Source organism: Conger conger, chromosome 18, assembly GCF_963514075.1.
Source record: "Conger conger chromosome 18, fConCon1.1, whole genome shotgun sequence".
NCBI classification, from domain to species: domain Eukaryota; kingdom Metazoa; phylum Chordata; class Actinopteri; order Anguilliformes; family Congridae; genus Conger; species Conger conger.
Window position 1 is genome coordinate 20,697,017 of NC_083777.1, and position 23,730 is coordinate 20,720,746.

General features: G+C 41.7%; 1 protein-coding gene across 1 annotated transcript; it reads right to left on the minus strand.

Moving 5' to 3' along the window:
- Positions 1-15,046: 15,046 nt before the first annotated feature.
- Positions 15,047-17,883, minus strand: LOC133118684 (uncharacterized). Its single transcript, XM_061228833.1, has 3 exons — positions 17,809-17,883; positions 16,487-17,218; positions 15,047-15,598 (listed from the first exon to the last, which is right to left on the minus strand). Exons 2-3 carry the CDS (start codon positions 17,051-17,053, stop codon positions 15,173-15,175), a joined length of 993 nt encoding a protein of 330 aa, XP_061084817.1. The 5' UTR covers positions 17,054-17,218; positions 17,809-17,883; the 3' UTR covers positions 15,047-15,172.
- Positions 17,884-23,730: the final 5,847 nt, after the last annotated feature.

Sequence of the window (23,730 nt, forward strand, 5' to 3'; positions counted from 1 at the left end):
TTATTTCATAGGTTCAACTCGTTGTTTAACTCATTGAATGATCATCAAAATGATTATTCTTTTATGATTTATTGCCGGCATCCTCAAATCTGTGATATATTTCGATAAAATATCAGAAGGCTATGATCAATCCGTACACAGGTATGATGCTCACCAGTTATTTTTATATGCAGATGTGATTATGCTAAAATGACACTGCTGATTGAACCTAATGCCTCATTTTGACAGGGATATGAGAGCTATAACAGAATATCAAGTGATTGAGCATCATAACGTTTGCTTTCCTTAATCCATCAAAGCCACAGTTATCTCCCCTTTAAACGCCCTTGTTTTTCCTTCAGACCTTCACACTGTATAAAATGAATTTACCGCTGTTGTCTTCAAGGTCTTACCAGTTGTAACAAGTAATTTCACACTGGCTAACTTCACTTTGTGGCTAATCGAGTGGGCCGTTCCTAAAAGCCTGGGGCCTATTCTACGGAGCAGGGTTACTGAGTTAGCCGGATAGCTGTACAGTACAACCGAAACTGCTTTTTTGACTCCAGTCCATGTTGCATATTTGGTGGGGTCCGGGGTTTACTCAGTTACCCATAACCCATTACTCCATAATCCTGATTTGTGAAACAGGCTCCTGGTCAAGAAAAATAAAAATTCTTTATGTTGGTTTCTGCAGGTCTGACCAGTCGAGGGCGTGTCCATACCTTTTGACCTCTCAAGTGTGAAATATTGTGGAACTGAGTCAGTGTCTAATTAAATAAGATCCATCACTTTTTATGGCCCTCTCAAGACTATCATTATAACTTCATTAAAACAACTTGGTATATTCATTATTTCATTTTAATCCATCCCACAGTGATCACAGTTAACAGCGTGGCAGTATATGGAATTGAAAAGGAGTGATTGTATTGGTTCTGAAAGGGGTTTAAGGTTTGACACCTGAGATATTGTTACAGAACACATACAGTGTGTATTCTCATAGGGACCAGTTCCATGGAGACAGATTAAGCTTAGTCTTGGACTAAATAAAGTTTTGTATGGAAAATCTCCATTCAGAATTTAATCAAGTCTAGGAATAGGCTTAAACTGTGTCTGTGAAACTGACCCTATACCATCTAATAACAAGTAGCATTTTTTTGTAAAAGAAAAAAAACTTCACTTGAGAAGCAACATTAAACAAGATATCAGTACATATTGAACATCTTTTTGCTCTGAACTCCATGCTCTGTTTCTAAGGAAGGCACAAAGAGGAGCACAGAGAGGGTGTACTTTTATATTTCACTGGGGGATGTATAAAATGTTCATTCGCTCAGTCCCTGCTCTCCTGGGACTGAAGTAATCTGGGGAAGCATGAAGCCAAGGCCGTAAACCAAACCAAGTGTGAAAGTGTGATACACGGGCCACTTAGTTCCAGAGGCCATTAACTTCTGCAGTAAAAGCAGGCCTCTTCTTTCTTCTTTCTATCTTTCGCAGGGCTTTTATTACTGTGTGATTTGCATTCCATTCTAAACTGAGATGCCAGCTGCTTCCAAGGAGAACCCACAAAATAAAATCACTTTTGCAATCCGTGGATTTCACGTACATAGTCAGATCAATAACCAGCATAATAAAAATTAATATTTCACAGAAGACGGGACATCATCATTCTTGGAATCTACTGTCTCTATACAAAAATGTAATTCCAATTGTGAATTAAGTCAAATTGAAACATTAAACTTTTTCCCCCACATACACCAAACACTGCACAATAGCCAGATAGCCCCTACATGAACTGGAACATCAACCTTCTACAAGATAGAATCAAATTAATGAGCAAGATTATTAAATAAAGCTTATGAGCACTGGTGTCCAGTCATGAATAAATATATTTCATTCTAAACGAGATTGGTCTGTGAAACAGGCCACATTGAATTCACTAGGCTTGTTTGCTCAATATCGTACAACCAGGCAACAATTCACCTCAGAAGGCTTCAATAATAATATTTCATTATATTTTTTTATAATATTTCATAATATTTAAATAGATAAAACCGTTTTAGCTTTACAGGATTTGTGTGAGTGTATATTGGTATTGTTGTCCCTTTATATAATTTTAGCCATAATTTTAGTGAGATATGACCGAAAGTTTCCATCTGACCGACGGCAATAAACGGCCACGTTTGGCACAACGTGTGCACCATTTTGATATTATGTAAATAAGTAATGCTAGCTATCACAGATTTTCAAATTACAATAATGACTGTAATTTATATGCAACTGATTCATGTGTGATTGTCTAACGACTTTGCCTATTCACACTTGAAGTGTCTTACAGTTCCATCTGGGGCTACAGAAGGCTATAGGAAACCAATTCAAGTAGTTAAAGACTGGGACAGCAATGCACGCCAATTTAACTTCCGTCAACAGACGTGACAGGACATCGCGAAAAGTGCCTGGGTGGAATTGCTTAACTGACATATTAACATTTTCCAAACGACTAATCAATATAGCATGCAAATAAATACCTGTCTAATTCAGCAACAATGACAGCTGCAACATTTCAGTTTACATAAACGCTGTAACATAAATAAATAAATAAATAGCCAAAGCATGCACTAATGCAAATATTTCGATATTGCGTTTTGACAATTAAAGTGGTACCACGTGGTTTCAACAAGTGAGACGACTTCATCTTTCCCAGATAAGAAATTTCAGACGTTTTGTGCAGGTGACACACTGTTTGTTAGAAGGTAATGTTTAGAACCATTTAGCATTGGCTCGCGCTGTTTATTTAGTAAAAACGTCGTTGCGTTTTATAGCTGCCTTCGCAGCTCTTGTGTGTTGTGGTCCGTAGAAGAGTTTATGAAGGGAACGATTGTCTGAGGGAGCGGCATTGATAAACAGAACTAAGGCAGGTCTAAATTCAATTATAATTTAATTATATTCTATTAGGTTATCCAACGTCAAGCTACACTTCAAAATTAGAGCTTCACGGTAAATTTGCAGCCAACTTCACAAATCACAAGCACACGATGGGACAATGTGAATATGATTGGTGTGAGAGGGCATGCATGCATATTGTGTTCTCTCACTGCTAGTTTTCGAAAGAAACGTCAAAATTGGAATTCCCATTCTCATAAATTCAGGCAAATGGAACTATAGTGGGCGGCCTGTAGCGTAGTGGTTCAGGTACTGGGACACGCAACGTCGGTGGTTCTAATCCCAGTGTAGCCACAATAAGATCCGCACAGCTGTTGGGCCCTTGAGCAAGGCCCTTAACCCTGCATTGCTCCAGGGGAGGATTGTCTCCTGCTTAGTCTGATGAACTCTATGTCACTCTGGATAAGAGCGTCTGCCAAATGCCAATAATGTAATAGTGATTATGTCCTTCATGTCTGACCTTATGTTGGGCAGTTTAACCTGCAATAAGTTTTAATGGTAGTGTGATCCATTTTTAAGACCACATATAGTATAGTAATTATTTTGCAGCAATTTGCATTTAAGTGATTGCATGTTTGTGATCGGCCTAGACCGCTTTTGTGTAAGATGAAGGATATTTCAGATACAGAAGTTTATGATACCTTCCAAGCTAGCAGGTTATTCAGACATTTGGGGGTTTAGCAAGAAAATACAGGGGGGGGCATTCTATGCCAACTCCAGGAGGTTGTACTACAGCACCTCTCTGATTTTTTTATTATTTTTTTCCTGAGGAATTGAGCTTCATACTCCCTTTGTTTTGCCAGTAGAGCCATTTCAAAATGTGAAAATATGAACTCCACATACAGAAATGTACAAATATGTAGGGCTTTTCTTTACAAAGTTATGGACCTCTAAATACCACATTGTGTGGCTCAACGCATTTTTTCATTGCGACACCCAGCAAACTTTAAATGGCTCTACCAGGAAAACGAAATCAGGAATTTTAGATCTCATATTTATCTCTCAACTCACAGAAAAAAAGAAAAATCTTGCTTTGGTGCTGACCCTGGAATTGGCATGGAATGGTCCAGAGCTGTTTCTATGTTTCTTGGACCCACAAGCTTGTGGCAGTGATATTCTATCATGATTGGTGGAGCTTCGGTGTGCTTCCAGTCCCATTGGTCACCTGTCTGAACCAATGAAGAGGTCATGCTGTCCACACCAAAATAGTGACACTGGTTGTGTCTGAAACCGCTTACTTGCTCATTGTTGTATGCAACTTGTATGCTTAGTAGTATGCAAGTAAGCTGTTTCGGACGCGACCAATGACTGATTGGTTCAAACTAGATGGAATATGGCAGCTGTATATATTTTTGGTCTAAAAGCCATTCTCCACTGCTGGTGAGTCAGTTATGTTCACAAGCTCAAATGGAGAGACCTTGCCTGAGAAATGAAGCCTTAAAAAAGTCTGGCTCACAGGTTGTTGTATTGCTGCTCACGTAGAGCCAAGAATGTCTTTAAACTTCCTCCAACAGGGTCGTAAAAATGCAGGCGAGCAAGCAATTATATTCCATAAATCTCATTTTCTTGTTTGCCATTTCTTTATGGAGAGCACATTCCCCGGGAGTGTAATGGCTGGTACAGTACATGTCTCTGTATTCCACGTTCTGGTAACTTTGAGACCATTCTATTTACAGATGTTATTTATTCCAGTAAAGCAATGGGAGTCGTGAAATGGTACACTACACTGTGTGTGATTGCTATGCTCAGCAGTAGTATTGGCCCTTCATGACCTGGTTATTACCTTTCCTATTGCTAGTGGACACGATGACTTAAGACTGATAATAAGCCCACTGGGCGTAATTAACAGGATAATGTCCGCTCCATTAAATCAAAAAGAGAAAAAAACTGACCCAACAGGAAAGCCTGGGGCCAATAGAAAGCCATCTCTCGCACCATGAATTGGAGGCATTTAATCTGTAGTCCCAAATGCGCAGCGGTAAGGATTAGCCCACATCTCTCAAGCCATTTTCCCCTCTTACCCTCTTTTTCTCCAGATTATCTTCCCTTTCTCCAGGCCATAGGCGCTCTCGCTGTTCGAACCTGACCCTCTGCCCCTGCTCCCCTCAGTAATTAAACAGGAATGGTTAATCCAAGGGGATTAATCTCGACAAAACAGATTAAGATTAATCATATTCCCCTGTATATATGATCTATCCGTCTCAGAACATTTTACCATCAGCTCAGGAGAAGTGGCAAAGTCAGATGGGTCATTGGTCCGTGAAGATCTGAGAGTGGCTTTGAAGCAAAGCTACATCTTGTGTTAATTCTGTTCGGAGGCCCAGCATGTCCTTCTCTAAGAGTTTGTGCTTTTATTTGCCGCTTGCGTTTCATTAGCTGGGAAGTGGTGAATACGATATGCTGTCTCGACAATACGACCACATTGCTCCATGCAGAGAGTAGAGGTCTCATTCAAGATGTCATATCTAATCCATGTTGTCTATTTGCTATTCCTAAATTATTTTATATTAAACTTCTTAAAAGTTGGCCATCCATTGTTAGAGACACTCGAATGTTTCCATTTGTGGCACCTCATACAGTTAACCGGAACATTCCATAAGGGGTGGGGGTGTGGGGGGGTGAGATCGTGAACGCAGTTTGTGCAGTTTCACTATATCCAGGTTGGCTGCGATTATAAAAGTCGTTCCAGGGTTTTTTTTTTTTGTTCAGCATGTTTTTGTGCACAGCTGTGATCTTTCTGGCCCCCTCATTGCCTCGTGGCCATTGCTGTTATTATCTGGCAGGTTCGGGCTGACAGACACTCCCTGTGTGATTACCGGGGTGCTGGTGCCAATCTGGCCAGGGACCTCACTGGCTCTCCTGCCCAGCCATGGCTGCTGTCGCCAAGGCAAACGCAGGCTGGAGAAAGAAGGCCCCGGGCTTTACTTTTTACTTCCTTATTTGTTCCTGCTTTCTGTTTTTTCAGTTGATAAGAGCGGCTCCAGGGTGTTCTGAGACACCGTGCCAGGCTAATCGGTCACTTTAGAGTTGGTTAAACTGAGAATTTACACGTGCCGTCATTGATCTGAGGCCCTCGTTCACAGTCACTTAGGAACTTGCATCTTTCAAATAGTAATTTACAGCTGGGCTTTCAGAAGGGTGTTTTCTGGATAAGTACGTTTCTTAAGGACACAGCAGCTCTTTCCTACCTGGAAGTACAGCCTGGTCCCATCACCGGTACCCCCTACTACTGAGCATCAGTGTTCAGTTTAATTTGCTACTTAGTTTTATCCAAAGCGACTTATAGTTCATTAGACTGAGCAGGGGGCAATCTTTCCTGCAGCTGAATAAAAAAATAAAAAAATAAAAAAAACATTCAAAAACTATTACTCTTCAAAAGAGTTCAATAGTGGTTGGCTTGAAGCCAGTCGTGGGCAGAGCCGCTGGTCCGAATCTGACAGCATTTCACAAAATGGCGCTTCACTGGTAGTGGACGGCTGATGCAAAGCCAGTGAGAGGGAGACTGAGAGAGATGGGCTTTCTGCTCTTATATTTGTAATAATAATCATTGTTAATAGTGAGAGTTACAGTACTTATTTAGCAGTTACAGTACATTTCTGTCATCTAAAAGGGGCTGGAGAGGGTTATTGTCTTTTTTCTTCTTAACATGGCGTAGAGAGAGAGTTACTGTCTGTTTTTTTTATTATTTTCCTCATCTTTTTTCTCGTTTCCTTTAATGCTTTTGCAACACAAATTAACTTGTCATGCATATTCAGCACATTTGAGTTTGAGGGTGAGAGGGAGAAAGGGAAAGAAAGTGTGTGAGTCTGAGCCTGGGGCCTGTGTCTCTCTGATTGCGAGTAGTACAAAATATCTAGGGGGACTGTGTACCCCAGTGTCAATGACCCCTCAATAACCTTTTCCAGAACTGGAGCAGCTGGCTCATTGGTGTGCAGTCATTCACACATACGACTGAATGAATTATACTCATATTCTGGAGTCATGTCCTTAACTGTTTGGCATTTTGGGAGAATGCCAACTATCCTTCAATCCGACCTCATCTTAAATAGCGGCAGTCACACCGGACCGCCCATTACTGCACATTTATCACACCCTGCTATTGTTCTTCATGTAATGGGTCTTTCACTCTCCTGCCAAAGTCTTGGGCTTTGAGTTCAGGTGAAACAGGGTGTCAGCTTTTCCTGTAAATACCAATATAATGATGTGCTGAACTGGTGTCAAATTCCCTGGACAGCCCTGCACTGACTGAGAAAGAGCAGTTGTCTGGCAGTCGGAGGGTTGTCAGTTCAATCCCCCGCCCTGGCTGTGTCGAAGTGTCCCTGAGCAAGATGCCTAACCCCCAAATGCTCCTGATGAGCTGGTTGATGCCTTGCATGGCAGCCAATCACCATTGGTGTGTGAGTGTGTGTATGAATGGGTGAATCAATTGTACAGCGCTTTGGAAAAAGGCGCTATATAAATGCCAACCATTTACCATTTAGATTACAATTGCACCTTTTAAATTTGTACCATTGGAATATGGCCTACAGTCTGTTACAATTGCAGTTATTTGTCAGTATCTTTTGTTTCATTTAGTGACATCTGTGACTTGATTTTATTTTCTTTTGAATGGCAATATGTCGGAAAGTATTTTATCAGTATCTCTCCACTGGTAATGAGTTTTGACACACAGCAGATCGTTTTGTGAAATGAGAACTCTTTCTGTTTCAGGCGGAACTTAGGAGGGCCTAGACAGCCTCCATCTCCTGGTTTGTGATTCATTTAAATGACTGGCTAAAGAATCCACACACCATTTTGTCAAGGCCTAAATTTGCAGATCACTGAAAGGAATCTATACACTCTCCCATGTCTTCACCTTGTCCCCACAAGACCATAAACATTTGTTTTCAGTGTGTCTTTTAATTTACCTGTGATTGGCTTTGTCTTTGTTTATTATTATTATTATGTTTTTGATTTTTTGGTTTGTTTGCTTGCATTTGCTGTATGGAGGCAGTAAATAACAGGGTAAATCATGCTGTGGAAGACGCTGTGCACATGTATAGCTGTTTATAAATTGAGTCCTGAGGGAATTCTGAACGACTGGTTTTGAAGGCTATAAGATGCATGGTGATGAAGCAGTCTGATAATATTCGGAGTATCAGGCCCTTCTGAGAGAATAAGGCCAGAAAGAGGAGGAGCAGAATTTAGAGCTCAGATCCTAGAAGATGTGAGCGTGGAGCATCAATTGACAAAATGCCACACAAATGCCACGCTTTGATCCCCAAACTCAGAAATCCAATCCTCCCGAATCGGTCACCAATTTCAGATTAAACAGTTCATGTTGGAATATGTCACATTCCAGTTCGCAAACCATGCACTGCCAGCAAACTGACAGCAAAAGGATTTTCAAAGCCAAAGCTTATCTGGCTTGCGTAAGTGTGTAGTGCATGTATGTAGTCTTTAAATATTATCCACATACGAAGAAAAACGTCCATTAAAACAGATGGCTTGAGAACTCCCAAACAGGAACACTTACTTTCTCATATTTAGTCAGGATATGAACTTGTATATGATGTCAATTTGCTTTGCCCTAGTAATATCTTCATTTTTCTCTTCAACTGATATTGTTCACCCCATTTGTCCCACGCACATCCTTAAATATGACATTTTTAATCAAAGCTTCCTGCTTTATTTTGCTGGCTGGTGGTGTAAAGTATAAGCCAGTTTAAGTATAGCCACACGGGCAGAATTATCAGAGATGTATGGAGTGTGGATTCATTGTTTAGCTTGGATGAACTCCAGAGAGTATATATTCAAAAGGACACTGTTTATCTTTAAAAAAAAAGGTTTATGGATGAAATACAGTATTGGTTGTTAAAGTTTATAGCTTGCAGTGTTAAGTCATTCCTAGCAAGCAGAGCACTAAAGTACTCTCTGGCATCAAATATAATCCAATTTTCTTTCTGTTTTAACATTTTATTAATTGGCAGTTATTCACTTTAGTGCTGCTGTGTCACCCTTGCCCAGGCAGAGCACACTGCTGCTAAAGCTTGTGTTTCGCAATATGCTCGCCTGTGCACCAGTGACTGTGTTGTACTCCAGAGGCCATGGTGATCCAGGAAAGAGCTAGCACTGATTGGCAGTGATAATGACTGATAGTTTTTGGGTACCTGCTGTGATATAGGACAAGAACCAACACAGGATTTGACATCCTGCTCATCACTTAGCCAAGGCTAGTAGCCTTGTACCCCCTCCATATACAAATCCAATGAGAAAAAAAGCAACTTTTGAATATGGCTCTTTTTAGGGCCTTTCAACTGCGCATTTGAACAGAGTTTATGAGACAGAATTATTGAAGAGCTCACAAAGTGTGCATTGACCTATCAGAACCAGAGAGGCTTTCTGGCTTTTAGACATAATTGCTAGGACAATTGGCAGATAATTGCAGACCACATAGTCTACTATTATACTGACAGCATGAGAGTATATTTTATTCAGGGCCTACATTTTGAAAACTCCCACCCCGCACAAACTTTTTCATTCTGAGTCGTGGCAGAGTACTTTGGCTGTCAGCTTGGAAATATTGTCTCACAGCGGAATGCAGCCTCACACTGCTCCCAGGTAATGAAATCGGCAGGGAAATGTCCCGGTCAATTAAAAAGCGCAGGGAGCAGTCGTTGTGTGTGAGCATGTGTGACCGCCGTCCTTGTGCTTCGTCTGAGCAATTCCACTGCCAGGAATTCAGTCAGCATTAGTCCTATATTGAGACTTAAAATCTTGTTTATTTTAATGTTTTGCTAAGTAAGATGAAAGTATTGGAATGAGGTAAGACTGTTTGGCTCAATTTAAGATTTGCCAATGGAATAAGAAAATTGAACTTGTTAAGCAAATACTTAAAACAACTCTTATTACAATACTAAAATGCCTGTTAAGACAGTCACGTTTTGCAGTGTACAGTACTTGCTAAACTATTTTTGATGGGGTAAAAAAATGTATGCTTTTGTTAAGTCCAAGTTCAGGACAGATCTTTATTGAATCCAGGCCATGTCTTGTGAATGGTACCATACTGTACCTTAGCGCTGGGAACGGCGATCAGCTGGAATCTGCCGCAGTTACGAAGCAAGGAAAAGGAAGGAATGCAAGATGATCCGAGGATCTGAGAATGTGCTGCAGAATTAAACCTCCATTTGTTTATAAAGTTTTCAAAAAGTGATTTTAGGTGATTTTGCCATGCTATTGAAATGTATGAAGGCCAGTGTTGCATACATGTACATTTTGCCCAAGATGAACTAGTTTAATGGTAATTTGACCTTAAAACGAAGCTAAATAAATTACAGTGTGTTCCAAAAAAGAATTGTTCGGAAATGGGACACTGTAGGAGGAAATGAAATGAGACAGACAGACAGACTCACAGACCTGTGAACTCTTAATAACAGTGCTATTAATTCCAACCAGGCGTTAATACTTTTTTCCTAACTTTGATAATTACAGTACTTATATTTAGTCTTAATTTCACAGGGCTGTATTGGTAATATTAGAATTACCAGTAAGAGTAAACTCTTATCTGATAGCATTATTATATTGAAGCACAGAATAACCTGAGTTTTAATAGTCGAACTGCAAACAATATCAGCACTATCGCACTTTACTGTCCATAGATTTCCTATCAGAGTGAAACTGCACTAAGTAGCTGAAAAAATAGAATAGATTGGATTGGATTAAAGCGCCAGCCAGCATCCAAAATTATTGACAAGAGCTCTGAAGACTATAAAAGAGCTGGCAGGGTTGGGGAAATGCAGGGAGATTTGCGACCTTAATCAATACTAAGCCATCATGAGCTCTTTCCCTTTGGGTGCTGTCTTGGCCTTTGTTTTGTTTTAGCTTTCAAACAGACAAGAATGCGCCAAACTGCGGTTACGACGAAAACAATCAAACACTGTTTAACTGTAAAGATAAGGTAAGGATTAGCATAGACTGAGTAAAGGCAAAACTTTTTGCAAAGTGTACAGTGTTCACGTCATTTGCTAAGGTTGATGCTGGTCGATCAGTCCAATATTAGGGGATGACCTAAAGGATTATAGTTTTGTTTTTATGAAATGAATACACCTTGTGTATGGCCTCTTACTTGGTTCTAACCATGAACTCTTATTCTTGCTCATCTCCACGAACCCCAAAAGACAGTGTTAATGTACTATAAGTTGGTTTTGTGTACTGTTGACGGTGCCACCACAAGCCTGTTATAGGGCGAGGCTGTGTGATAGCGCTGTGGTTAATGAAATCCCTTTTATTTTACAAACTGGTTTATTTCTGACCCGGGATTAAGGGCTTAGTGGGTCTGTGGGCGTATTGATCCCACTCAGAGTTTCTATCCTCGTTCGCTCGGTTTAAACTGGGAGAAATGCACAAAAAGCTTGTTTCAGGTTTGATGTCCACCTCATAGAAGTGAGCAGTCCATGATGGATTGCCCCCACTATAGTGGAAGAAGGTAATTTGATGTCTGGCAGCTCAGGGTTTCATCCATTCTATGTCTTTCTGACTGAAAAACAAAATGTTGGTCTTGAACTAGAATAGGCTTCATCAAATACTTATTAAAATAGGCCTTACTGAAAGTGTAACATACTATTCCATGGCTGGTAGACTGGAAAAAGGCAAACGCCTTATTAAACTCACTGGGAATATCACAGCTTCTCATCACATCACTGATTTCTGTGTAAATCCATTATCCAAGATTACATTGAAAGCAGCCAGTGTGGCCTTGTTAAGAACGTGTAATCTATTCTGTCATTATTGTTTCACTTAATATTGTTTGAAATTAAGTGTCACCGGGGTAATTCAAGTTTGGATGTTTTTTGTTTTTTTTTACGGAAAAGCTGCATTGTGACAATGCTGAATGGAAAAATCATACACAATTTCACGGTTTAATTTTTTCTGGACATTCATATTGTAGACAGGGCTGTCAGGCTCAGTCTGACAGCGCATGGATGTGGGATCCTGTGGGATCCAGAGTCTGCTCCAAACCACTAGCCATTTCCCAATGTCAAGAAATAATCTATGTGGCAGGTGCATATACGGCCATATATTAAACATTAAAAATGTATGTTAGTCTCTGCTTCCCTGTCCGAGAAGATATTTCAGGAATAGATTGGGGGTAGGAGGGTGTACAGCCCACAGGAATTCTCAGTATCTTTATGTGTGGGTGGGTCGCTACAGTAACTGAGAAGAACAGTAAAGATGAACTTGACTACATTATTGACAGACCTGCAGCGTCTGACTCCAGGGGTAGGGAGTTGATCACTTGTGTGTCTGTGGACAGCAGCAGTCAGAAGCTGTTTCTCTTTTACATAAATAATGCCACTTTTAATTATCCATGACTTCACTTCCGATATGGTAACGTCTTACCCTACCCTGACCGAACTTTATAGACATTTCCCATGAAAGCCATTTTGTCTGATGGATACAAAACCGTTCAACCAAACAGAAGAGCAAATGTCAGGGAGAACAAATGTCCCTTGACTTACTTTTATTTATCATAGCTCTAAAAGTGAAAAACAATCTACGGAATGGAAGAAGTGTCAGTTAGTTGCACTGTCCTGTTTCTCAAACTCAAAAGAGGGAAGGTCTTGTGACTGTTATTTTTTGAGAACTAATGAAGTATGCGTTATGAAGGCACGGCACTCATAACAGCTGCGCTGAAGTGGTTTCATGTGGTCAATGTACCGTGGTCCGCTGGGGAGACCCGGCCCCGGAGGGCCAGTGCCGTTTCTTGTTTTGGTTACCGTCAGGCTTGAACGCACGGCAGATTGATGACTGAGAGTCTGAGCCTGGATGCTCAGCCAGCCTTCCTCTAGCACATACTCACCTGCGGGTTCATTAAGCTATGTAATTACTCCAATTATTTAGTGGGGCCTTGTGTTCGTTAGGCCTATTTATTAATCACATTATGCTACCAGGGTTTCGGATTGAAGGGAAGACCAGGAAGGTCTCTGGAGCTCCCGGACCACGGTTTCCTGCTCCTGCGTTACTGCAGACGGGGAAACACGGCAGGCATGTGCCTCGGGCAAGAGGGGAGGGATGCTAACATAGGCTTTTCCCTGAGCTTCAGCCTGCCAATGCATCTTTTAGTTAGGCTTTGCGGAGCGTGCAATAAATCACATCAGATGAGACAAACACATTAGCATTGTGTCTACTGTGCATTTGATAATAACAGGCAGCAACAGTCTGTGGGTCACTTCAGGAAGATCCGCTTTTTTGAACGGACAGGTTAGCCTACTCTCTGGAGTTTCTTTGATTTCGGTTTTAGTGTTTGTTTTTCATCGACCAAAGTAGTTTTTGTCTGAGGGCATTCTTGATATTTCGAGAAGCTTCTGATGGCCTGCCAACTTGTGCAGGGCACTGGGCAGTTTGTGGTCCATTGCAAGAAAATACACTGCATGTAACTCCATAGCAGCTTGTACAGTGGTATTATGCCTCCGTACAATAAAACCAAAATCATATCAAAGAACTCCAGAAAATGAGCTACTCTGCTAAACTTCATAGTTGTCTGTTACAAAGGGGCAGCTCCAATTTTAAAGGAAGAAAGACCAAAATGTAATTTTGTCCTCTTCATTTTTCAGTTTCCTCCGGGGAACTTCACAGACTTCACAAGACATGTGGAGGGCTGCCTTGGACTCAATAAGGCTTTTTCATTCTCCAATTGAGAATGGGGGTTAGACTAGTTTAGGGCTATACACCCACACTGTCACACATAACCCTTTTACAGTTAGGAAGAGAAGAATTGAGGATGGTCTGTCCAGCTGTCAGTGCTGGAATGAGTTTGGCTGTGGGCCGCAGTATTTTACCTGCGTTAAAATGTTTCGGCTAATCAATTCCAGTGTGACTCGGGGGAATACAGGATATAAATATGGTATTGTTATCTGCCCTGTGCATGGCATGGTTCGACTCTATATGGATATTGGACGAAATCATAAATCCCATAGATTTCAGCAGATTTCATTAACATTAGGTCTTCAGAAGTAAGCTGGGTGTCTGGAGCGTGGATTAGGGCATTTCCGAGTTTTGTGATGGTTGTAAAAGCAAAGTACCCCATTCAGTCAAAAGCATTCTCATCCTGTTCACCCAGCAGAACATTCCGGTCTGTTCCCGCTTCAAAGGAATGCAGGCTTTTTAAAACGGATGAACCAAAAAAAAAAAATGAGCAGAACTACTCATTGAGGTTCTCAGAAAATGTCCGTTTACATGCATATAGTCACGTGTGATTATATATATTTTTTTATCAGCGGCAGTTATAATAACCTTGCGCATTGCCTTTAGGTTGCAGCAATTTCATACAAGAATATTGGCTTGCAGACTGCTGTACTGTACTTGCCCAGAAGGATTCTTTTGAGGAGCACACAAAAGGGGACTAATGGCCTGTAATCATGAAGCATTAAAGAACAGCGGACTCAGACTCAGCCTGCTTTTAACTGCCACAATAAAGGCTGACTCACTGCAGCCATTAGACAGTTATCAGTGAAACCTGCAGGATCTCCAAACTGACATTTAGCCTTCTTCTAAAAGCCTGAATGTTTTCTTCTCCCCATTTAACAACATGCCAAATTCTTTGCCTGAACTGAACAGGCATGAAGGGACATCTTGGGGAAACTGCTTGGGGTACAGCCCTTGAAATTTAGCTATCTGAAGTTGAACCTGAACACGCGTATAAATTCTGTAGAGCTGGGATCTAGTCCACAAAGCAGGATTACGGAGTTAGCTGGATAGCTGCACCGAGTAAAACCCGGAACAGTGGGTTTTTTTTACGTCAGTCCATGTTCCAGATTTGGGAGGGTTCCGGGTTTTAGTGCAGTTATCCAGCCAACTATGTAATCCTGCCTTGTGAAACACGCCCCAGGTAATCAGTTTAACAGACAAATCTGAATTATGACTGCGCTGGCTGTAGCATTTCTATACAAGTTTCATAAATGCCATTATTATCATTGTATAATGCAGTATTATTTTGCTGCTCCTGTGTGTCAATATACAGTATACTCTCTCAGAACTGGTCCAACTGCCACCAACTCTTATTCTTCCGGTTTTAAGTGCCAGAAATTTTACGCAATGCAAATGTAGTTAAATACAATTTATTAAATGTATTCAAATATTGCAACACTTCACAATATATTAGCAATATAAGTGCAAATTGGATGTTTTATAATGCGGTATGGTTCTAAATTAATTTTGGCAGAATATATTAACCATACTTTTCACATATTTACAATATCATGTGTTATGTTCCGTTTGTTTAAGCGTTCAGGGCGGGGGACTGGGAGTGTGCGGGTTGCGGTATGAGCACGGGCAGGATGTTGAGCGTGTTGGAGAAGTAGGCCTCCATGCCGGTGATGTGGGGGTAGTGGGAGAACAGGTGGTCCAGGTAGGCCTCGGTGCAGAAGGCCGTTTCCAGGTGCTCACAGGCCAGGGGCGTGTCCTCAGGCAGGGGCACGTCCGCCGACGCGCCCAGCTCCGTGTCGCGAACGCTGTACCCCGCCAGCGACAGTTCGGGCCCGTCCTCCGCCAGGTGAGCCTCGCTGCGCTTGGAGACGCGGATGGTGGACGCCTTGTACCTCCTGTAGGCCGGCAGCACCTCCCTCAGGTCCTCCTGGTAGGAGGTGATGGCCACACGGGCGGGTCCCTCGCTCTGCTGGCCCAAACACGCCAGGTGGATCAGCATCTGTGTCAAGACAAAAGAGAATAAAACAAGAAAATAAGTCAATCTCTGCACGTGTTTTCGTCTTTCATTTAGATTTGTAATCTTATTTATTTCTTGGCTTTTTTGCTAAATTTTATTTTGTCTTATATAGACTTATATAGAGTACTGTGTGCAGTTCAGGGGCCATACTACAAGAAAGATACCGCACTACTAAAGGTTCAAAGAAGGGCAACCAGATTGATTCCATGTATGAAAGATAAGGAAAGACTTAATCTCTTCAAGATTAGTATAAGGACATTTAGGTTTGATTGAAGCTTTTAAATTCATTAAAGGGATTAACAAAGTGATCTACAGGTGATTCTTCAGGGTGAATGAGGTGGAATAAATGGAAATTAGCAAAGGATAAATTCCACACAGACATTAAGAATTCCACACAGACATTATTTGTGGTCACTATGTGGAATAGCTTGCTAAGATATATAGTGGAGGCAGAAATACTGGGGGTTTTCAAGACCAGGCTTGATAAGGTGTTAGATACTATTTAGCTTACTATTAGGTAAACTAAGGAATGGCCTGTTCTCATCATTATGTTTCTGTAAGGTATATTATGTTAACTGTCTTAATGAAGTGAGCCGTTTCATTACATTACATTACATTTCAGTTAAAGAAAGATTTGCCAATGGGGTGAGAGTAATTCTCTTCTCACACAAACAGTAACTTAAAACAAGCTAATATTTTGTATTTGAGAGAGAAAAAAATAAGAATTTAACTGAAAGCCTTAAACACATGATACTTTTCTGCTGTGAATGGGATCAGTCAGGGATGTCATTTTTCTCTCATTTGTCCTGGTAGAAAAGACTATGTTCAGATGTGTTTCCTCTTTCCCACACTACTGCTTCCCGGTCGTACCTGCACATGGAAGGCGGCTCCGTTGACCCAGTGCTTGAGGGTCCTGGAGTTGGCGTGTCCTTCCGTCAGCATGCCGTTCTTAATTTGGGTGAGGAGGTAGCTGACCTGGCCCTCCAGGCGTTCCGTGTCCTCCCGCAGCCTCCGCTCATCCTCCAGGTGCATGCGCTGGCGCTTCAGGTACTCCTCGGTGAGGTCCCTCAGCTCGGCCAGCCGCTCCTCGGGCCCCGCCCCCTGCCCGGAGGGCCTCCTGGATGAGGCGTACGCCATCTCTATCGCCATGGAGACCAGCAGGGTGAGCAAGCCGGTCACCCGCGGCTCCTCGGTGAAGGCGGCCATCTTGGCCATCAGCTCTTTGAGGTAGGCGGGGCCTCGGCCGTCCACGTGCTTCCTGAGCTCCATGAGGCGGTCACGTGTGGCGGCCCCGGGCCGCAGTCCCACGCCGTCCAGCAGGTGGCGCTCGATGCCCACGTCTGGCAGAGCCCCGCTCTGCAGCATCGCCTCGTAGATGTGAGCACCCACGGCCCGCCCGAACTCCTCCTTCTGCTCTGCTGAGGGCACCAGCCCCATTCCCGCTGCGCGGGATAACGTCCGCGTATGTGTTACCGCGTGGAAACGCTCCTGTGAGCCGGAGAATTCAGTGGAAAGGTCCAAATTTCCACTCTACAAATGGAATGTTATGTGTATTGTTTATTGTTATTATAAATCGAAGGGATCCAGGGCCACTGCTGTCCTCTGAAATGAAACAAAGAGAATGTTTGCACACAGAGTTAGTCTGAAATTTTGGAAAGCCTATAATAACTCCAAATAGTGTCTCACTTGTGCATATAGTGATTGCCATTTTCATTCTGCAGTCTGAAAATATTTATTAAGGCTGGATTTATCTTCCCCAAGAATAATTATTTCCAAACCATGATTTTATCCCTTTAAATCATGGTTTAACTGAGGTTTAAACCATGATTTCAATCTCAGGTACCTTTTGCTATACTGTAGAACTGTTCACAGTATACACTGATATAACTAAAGTTGTCCTGTAATGTAAACAACTTGGTAATGTTATATTTAATCCACCACACTTTTATTTATCTTCACTTAATTTCCTAGAGATTTCCTGTTAAGAACATGACCTGGATATTCACACCAACGTTAGTCATAGTAACGTTAGCCACGTCAGATATTTATAAAATATGTCTATAAGTTTGTTGCTTAAAGCTACAAACTTTAATAGATAATTAGGTACTTTACTACTGCATGTTTCGAATGTATATCGTATATGTTTACTGCTGTTGAATGCGCTGTTACGATTTTGCTCAATAATGCCTTACCGTCACGAGATGCACGAGAAGCAGAAACTAAGGAACCTAACGAGAATAAATACCGTCAAGACAATCTCTCTAAACTGAGGCAGAGCAAAAATCTAGAGCTCCCTCTAGTGGATATTTTAAATAAGACCTATTTGGGAAACCAGAATGAAAACCAATTGAAAGCAAACTATTCGAATTTATTCAAAATGTATTCTCACACCATGTGTGAAATGAATTCTGTATAATGGCCAGATGTTAAAGACCAGCTACAGAGTGTGTTTAAGGTATAATACTGACATATTTTTTGTGTAATGGCTGATAGACCACAATAAAATGGTGTTTGGGGAATGTAAATTCAGGCAGCAGTTAAGACCAAATACATTTTACTAGTGGATACCATAAGCACCACCTTCACCACTGTAATTATACTATATGAATACATATGTTCAAAATCATGTGCCCAGTTTTTTAATTAATAACATCGTATTGTGTATGTAGGCCAATACTGTTCATCGCTAGTGAAAATAGTGAAAAAGCCCTCTCATAAACGCTGTGTTGCACAGTGAAACGGGCCTAATCTGCGATTGTTTAGTTTCCTCAGAGGAAATGCAGATGCTATAAGCCAGCTGCTCTCTGCTAGCAGCGCGCCAGCCTCTGTGAGGATTGAGGAGAGAAATGCCCTTGAAAGGAGAAACAGTAAATATGCTTGAAAAGAAGCCGATTGCACATAAATCGAAGAGAGGCAATCCCTCTTCACCCGAGTGCTTATTCGCATGGCCTGCTTGAATCATGCTCAGGCGACATACAGGCTAAACCAGGCCGTGTGAGCTGTGTAAATATCATGCATACATTGGTATCGTCACCTATCCTCTTCACTGAATTTGCTTTAGTGGTGACATGGCTGAATCACATTCCCACACTACAAGTTCAAGTTGCAGTTGTCGGGCTTGGATTTTTTCCTTGAAATCCATTTGCTTTAAAAAATTTAATTTGAGCAGGTGAAGAATTGCCATGATGCAGATATTACACTCATTTACAGCATTTATGTTGAGTGTGGCACCAATGGCAGCCTAGAGCTGTACTTGTCATATACTTGCCGTGAGGTGAACATGAACTAATCATTCCAGTGATCATTGCAAATCAGCAGGGTCTGGCTATGCTAAATCCAGACATGCAGGATAACAGAGAGACAGGCTAACTCCTTGCAGACATGTTAACTTCAGGTTGGGAGAGGCTAACTCCAGACAGGGAATGACCAATCACACACCAAAAACATTTGGCCAATCACACAGCTTGTGCCATAGGGACCATCAGGCCACACTGTCTTGTCTCAGCAAGAAAACAAATAGTCACGCTAGGCTCACTGACTGAATCTGATATAAACATCAAAACATACACAAAAGATTGGATCTATTTTAGCTCTGTATTTACTGTAACCCAACTCCTACCAGGCGGCCTTCAATACAGTGTGAAAATATTCAGAAATATCCACCTGTTTATTGATACAATGAATTGCAAACAAGTTTAAAAATGCTTGCTAGAGATATCCCTGTCACTGACACTGCAGTGACTGCATATAAAAAAAGAAAAGAAAAAGAACTTCCGTTATTTTATTGATTTGAGGTAATTTTTCTCCAATACCTGGGCGGTATATCACAAAGCAGTATTACCGAGTTGGATCACTGCCCTGAGTAAAACCTGGAACCCTCCCAAATCTAGAACATGGACTGAAGTAAAAAGAGCTCTCCCGGGTTTTACTTGCCACAGTTTTCCAGCTAATTCAGTGACGTTGCTTCGTGAAATATCCCCCTGGAAGATAACAAAAAACAGGCATTCTTTGGTTATCCTTCAGAGGCATTTTATCCAAAGGACCTGCAGTGTAGGCTATGGTAACGCACAACCCTGAGATCAGTCCATCTCCCTCCCCCACCACCAAGGCTCTCTCTGATTGACACCACATTTCCCAGCGCATTACGGGCAAATCAAAACCACAGAGGTGGCTGGCTTTCTGTAACAAGGTGTGTGGCTGGAGGCGTGCAATTCCATTTCCCTCGGTCTTCGGTTAAAATGAAGTAGCGCAGGTACACTGGAAGAATTATACCAGCTCGTAAATGGCAATTTGATCAAGAGTGACAAATTTACACTTTGGAACCCAGCGCTTATGAACACTTTATAGCTCACGCATCGACCCATTTGTCTTGTCAGAGTGGTTTTCCAAGGATACTTAACATTCTCTTTTCTAACAGGAGGGTTTAAAGATGTGCCGTATCCCTGCAGTGTAACCTTGCTGTCATATCTCGTAAAGGATATGCAAACACATGCAAACAAAAGACAGAAGATGCTGTTACTGATCTCCGGTGCGATGTGCTGCAATTCACAAGGTGGTAAACACAAATGACAAGGTTCTTATCATGATGTGGCAAAAGCTCATTCATTATGTATACTTTGAAGGTGGATAAAATGTGTCCCTTATGTAAATCCCATGATAATTTGACATTTTAGAGACAAGCAGTCTGAAATATTCTAATAGTCCTACAGCGTAGTTGGCAAATTCCTGCATGTATCAGACTCTGCAGATCTCTGAGAATGTTCAACTAAATATGTTACAAACTGAAAATATGCAAAGAACGGAATATTGATCAGAATATACAGTATATTTGTATGTGTGTATGTATGTGTATAATTTATACAAGGGTGTTCCAAAAGTTGAAAGGTGCTGGTGATTTCATAATAGTGTCGGGTGCGTTTCATGGCCGGTGAACAGTGAATAGCACTGTTGCCTCACAGCAACAAGGTCCCTTCTTGTCATAGGCTAATCAGAGAGTCTAAATTGCCCGTAGGTATGGATGTGTGAGTAAATGGTGGGTGTGTGCCCTGTGACGGGTTGCTGACCTGTCCATTGGACAATCGCAGGATAGAAAGAAACCAAGCCAGCCACATACATCTCGGTAGATCAAATGTTCAACCCCAGCTTTCCTTCAAACTGCATTACAGCAATTTCCCCAGACTTTATTTCCTTCAAAGAGCTGCAAACAACCCGTCTTGGCTACTGTGAAAGGTAGGCCAGCAGGAGACCTTCGCAAAATGCTATTCCCCGCTTATCTATATAAATACAAATTTAGTGCCCTGAAGCCGAAAGACCCCCGGCTACATACAGCAATTCCATTAAATCCTCTGTGCTGCAAGTCGGATCTATCGTGCCGCGTTGGGGGCATTCTCAGATCCTGGAGCGGCATTGTCAGGTTTTCACTCTAACTCATTAAATCCCTATTCTCCCGGGTACATTTAAAGAGCTAAAATGAAAGAATGAAAAAACTGACCCAAAATGTGTGCGCACCTGGCTGTGGTGGGTGGTGGGTAATTGCTGTGTGTCTCCAGAGCTCTGAGAGCAGGAAGCCCCAGTTAGCTGGGCTTATTGTGGGCTGTGTGCTCCGCACAAATGCGTTTTGCCCTCCTGTGCCTCTCGCCACTCGATAGGAGCTGGCAGCAGAGTGCAGTCAGTCTTCCCTGCATTACTCTGCAGCTCTCTGGGCTGGACTGAGATTCGAACTGCTCCACCAAGCCTCCCCCCAGACCCCCCTCCCCCTAAAAACCCTCCATCATTTGGTAATGCAGTAAAAGTGAAAGATTGAAAAAGCATAACAATCGCCACGTCTGCTCAGTATAAAAGGTTTTTTTCCTTTTTCTTTTTTTTTGGCCTTCAGCATAGCAATTGGTCTATCGTAGTTGCCATGGCGTTTCAGAAATGAGGGCAGTTTCATAAGTTGTTTTTTTCCTGTTATTGTCAGAAAATATTAAATGAAGGGACTAAGGAATAAGAATGAACGGAACGTCTGATTGGAGATGTAGCCCCACAGATGCTAATGGTGTAAACCAGTCGCAGATAAACTGGAAGCGACGTTGGCTGTTGTCTCTGCTCTGTTAGTGGTAAGAGGCGCTCGGCATTTTTAGCGGTATGAGGCAAGGCCATGGGGAATTTTTATCGGTATGAAGCACGGCCATAGCACATTTCCCTTTGTATAGGCGCAGTGTCATGGCGCACATCAGTCCGAGAACATATATTTAGATTGAATATTGGGGGTTGAAATACATCGACACAGAGAGCTGCAACCCTCTTGGGGCAGCTGCCCAGGGACCCAGACATGCATCTTTTCTTCGTCAGAGAACATCTGCCTCATCTCATTGATTTATTTATTCATTTAAATATCTTGCTGACATTTACAGAAAGATACATTTTATTTAACCAGAAAATCTGTGCTGTAGGCCCAGCGTACAGATTTAGGCTTGTGCATTATTCCATATTAAGCCATTAACTGTGAAAGCTTCACAAATGGTAAAAGCTGTGGACACAGACACAAATATATTATAGTATATTCATTTAGATCTGGACCGAGATGTTCTGGGCAGGTTTCTGGGCTTTTGCGATACACTGTATGAGGTAGTAGGACACAGTTATGACAGTGGACACTGTCCAGGCCTCTGAAGATGGGGGCGAGGGGAGGGGTGTTATAAGTTCATGCCAAAAAGCCCTGACATCGCCCAGACGTGCTGTGATTTCTCCTGCATTCCTCCTCTGAGGAGTTCCTGTGCTGGAACTTTCCGTTCAGCAGCGACAGAGACAGGCCATCCAGTGCTAAGTAGATCTAATCTGCTCTCGTGTTAATACTCACAGAACATTTTAAACAGATAAGCTTTGTATGCCCCTCCTGCCAAGCTATTCTTTTCATCGTGGCAGTGTTATCTGTCCTGTATTTAATCAGCCATTAGACTTAAATATTAATACAAATGATAGTCAGTACATGTTTGGAAAAAGAAACATCCATGTATCTGAAAGGAATCCATCTTTTGAACATCGGAAAGTAAAAGAGAAGACATCTTTCTTTTTATTCAACAAAGTCAATAGAGAATCATGATAAGTGTAAGCAAATGCTGCTTTCTCCCACACTCTGATATTTTGTAAGGGTTACCATTGTTAGCTCTGTTTGAATTCTCACCACAGTGTAGCAGAGCCAGTGGTGGCCAGTGGTGGCCTTAACCTTAATGAGGTGATGATAGAAAATGGCTTGATAAACTATGACTGTTGTATTTGTATTTATATTGTATTTGCATTTATCTTGGTACTGTAGTTACTGATACTTCCTTAATGACTTGGCCTATTATGTACTAGACTTAATATTCATGTTCAACTGATTGTATGGGAATGGAATCTTTTCTAACCTGTTCTGTAGTTTGTTCTCATGACCTTGGAATGCACTTTTGTGTACGACGCTTGGGATGAAAGCATCTGCTAAATGAAACTGTAATGTAATGTAGTGGCTTCACGCAAGTAGAGAAGGTTCCTCTAGTCTGTCTACACCAGCTCAGCTGTTGGACTCTGTGGCCAAACAGTTGGCTAAAAATACAGTATATTTGGTAAACATACATACTAGTCTGCACTTGCTGTACGCTACATTACAAATTGGGTGTTGAGGGAAAACAAAGGGGTATATTTATCACAGGGAAAAGCTAAAACAGCTTTATGTAAACACAGGTGAACTTCTGTGCTTTCCAGCAGAATATTTACAATCTGTTAATAAGCAGTCTGTGTGCTGAATGTAACTTACAAGCAATAAGAAATTACACAAGGAATAGATCCATCATGTAAACACTAAAAGACTCATTATAGCTGGTTCATTGTTTTCTTCTTTTTAGAAGTTTATCATCTCGTGTTGCTGCTTTGCTGTCACGCACTCTACTGTAGAGCTGGGTGGTAGAGAGTGAAAATCTCCAGACACTAACAGAAGCCCGGTAAAGTAACCTCGGTTACCATCATCTCTGAGCAGTGGAAGGTGGCCAAGCATACTCAAAACTGTTTCACAGTAATTTGTAGGTAAAGGTGAAAGTGCGCAATGTTTACAATCGCTTAAAGCAGTGGCATTAATCCCTGGGCTGGTTTTCTGTGTC

Bases quoted from the DNA above. Each gene is read 5' to 3' on its own strand.
- LOC133118684 (XM_061228833.1), bottom strand. From the start codon at position 17,053: ATGGGGCTGGTGCCCTCAGCAGAGCAGAAGGAGGAGTTCGGGCGGGCC. The intron at 15,599-16,486 runs GTACGACCGGGA...GTCTTGACACAG, and splicing joins GAGCCGCCTTCCATGTGCAG to ATGCTGATCCACCTGGCGTG.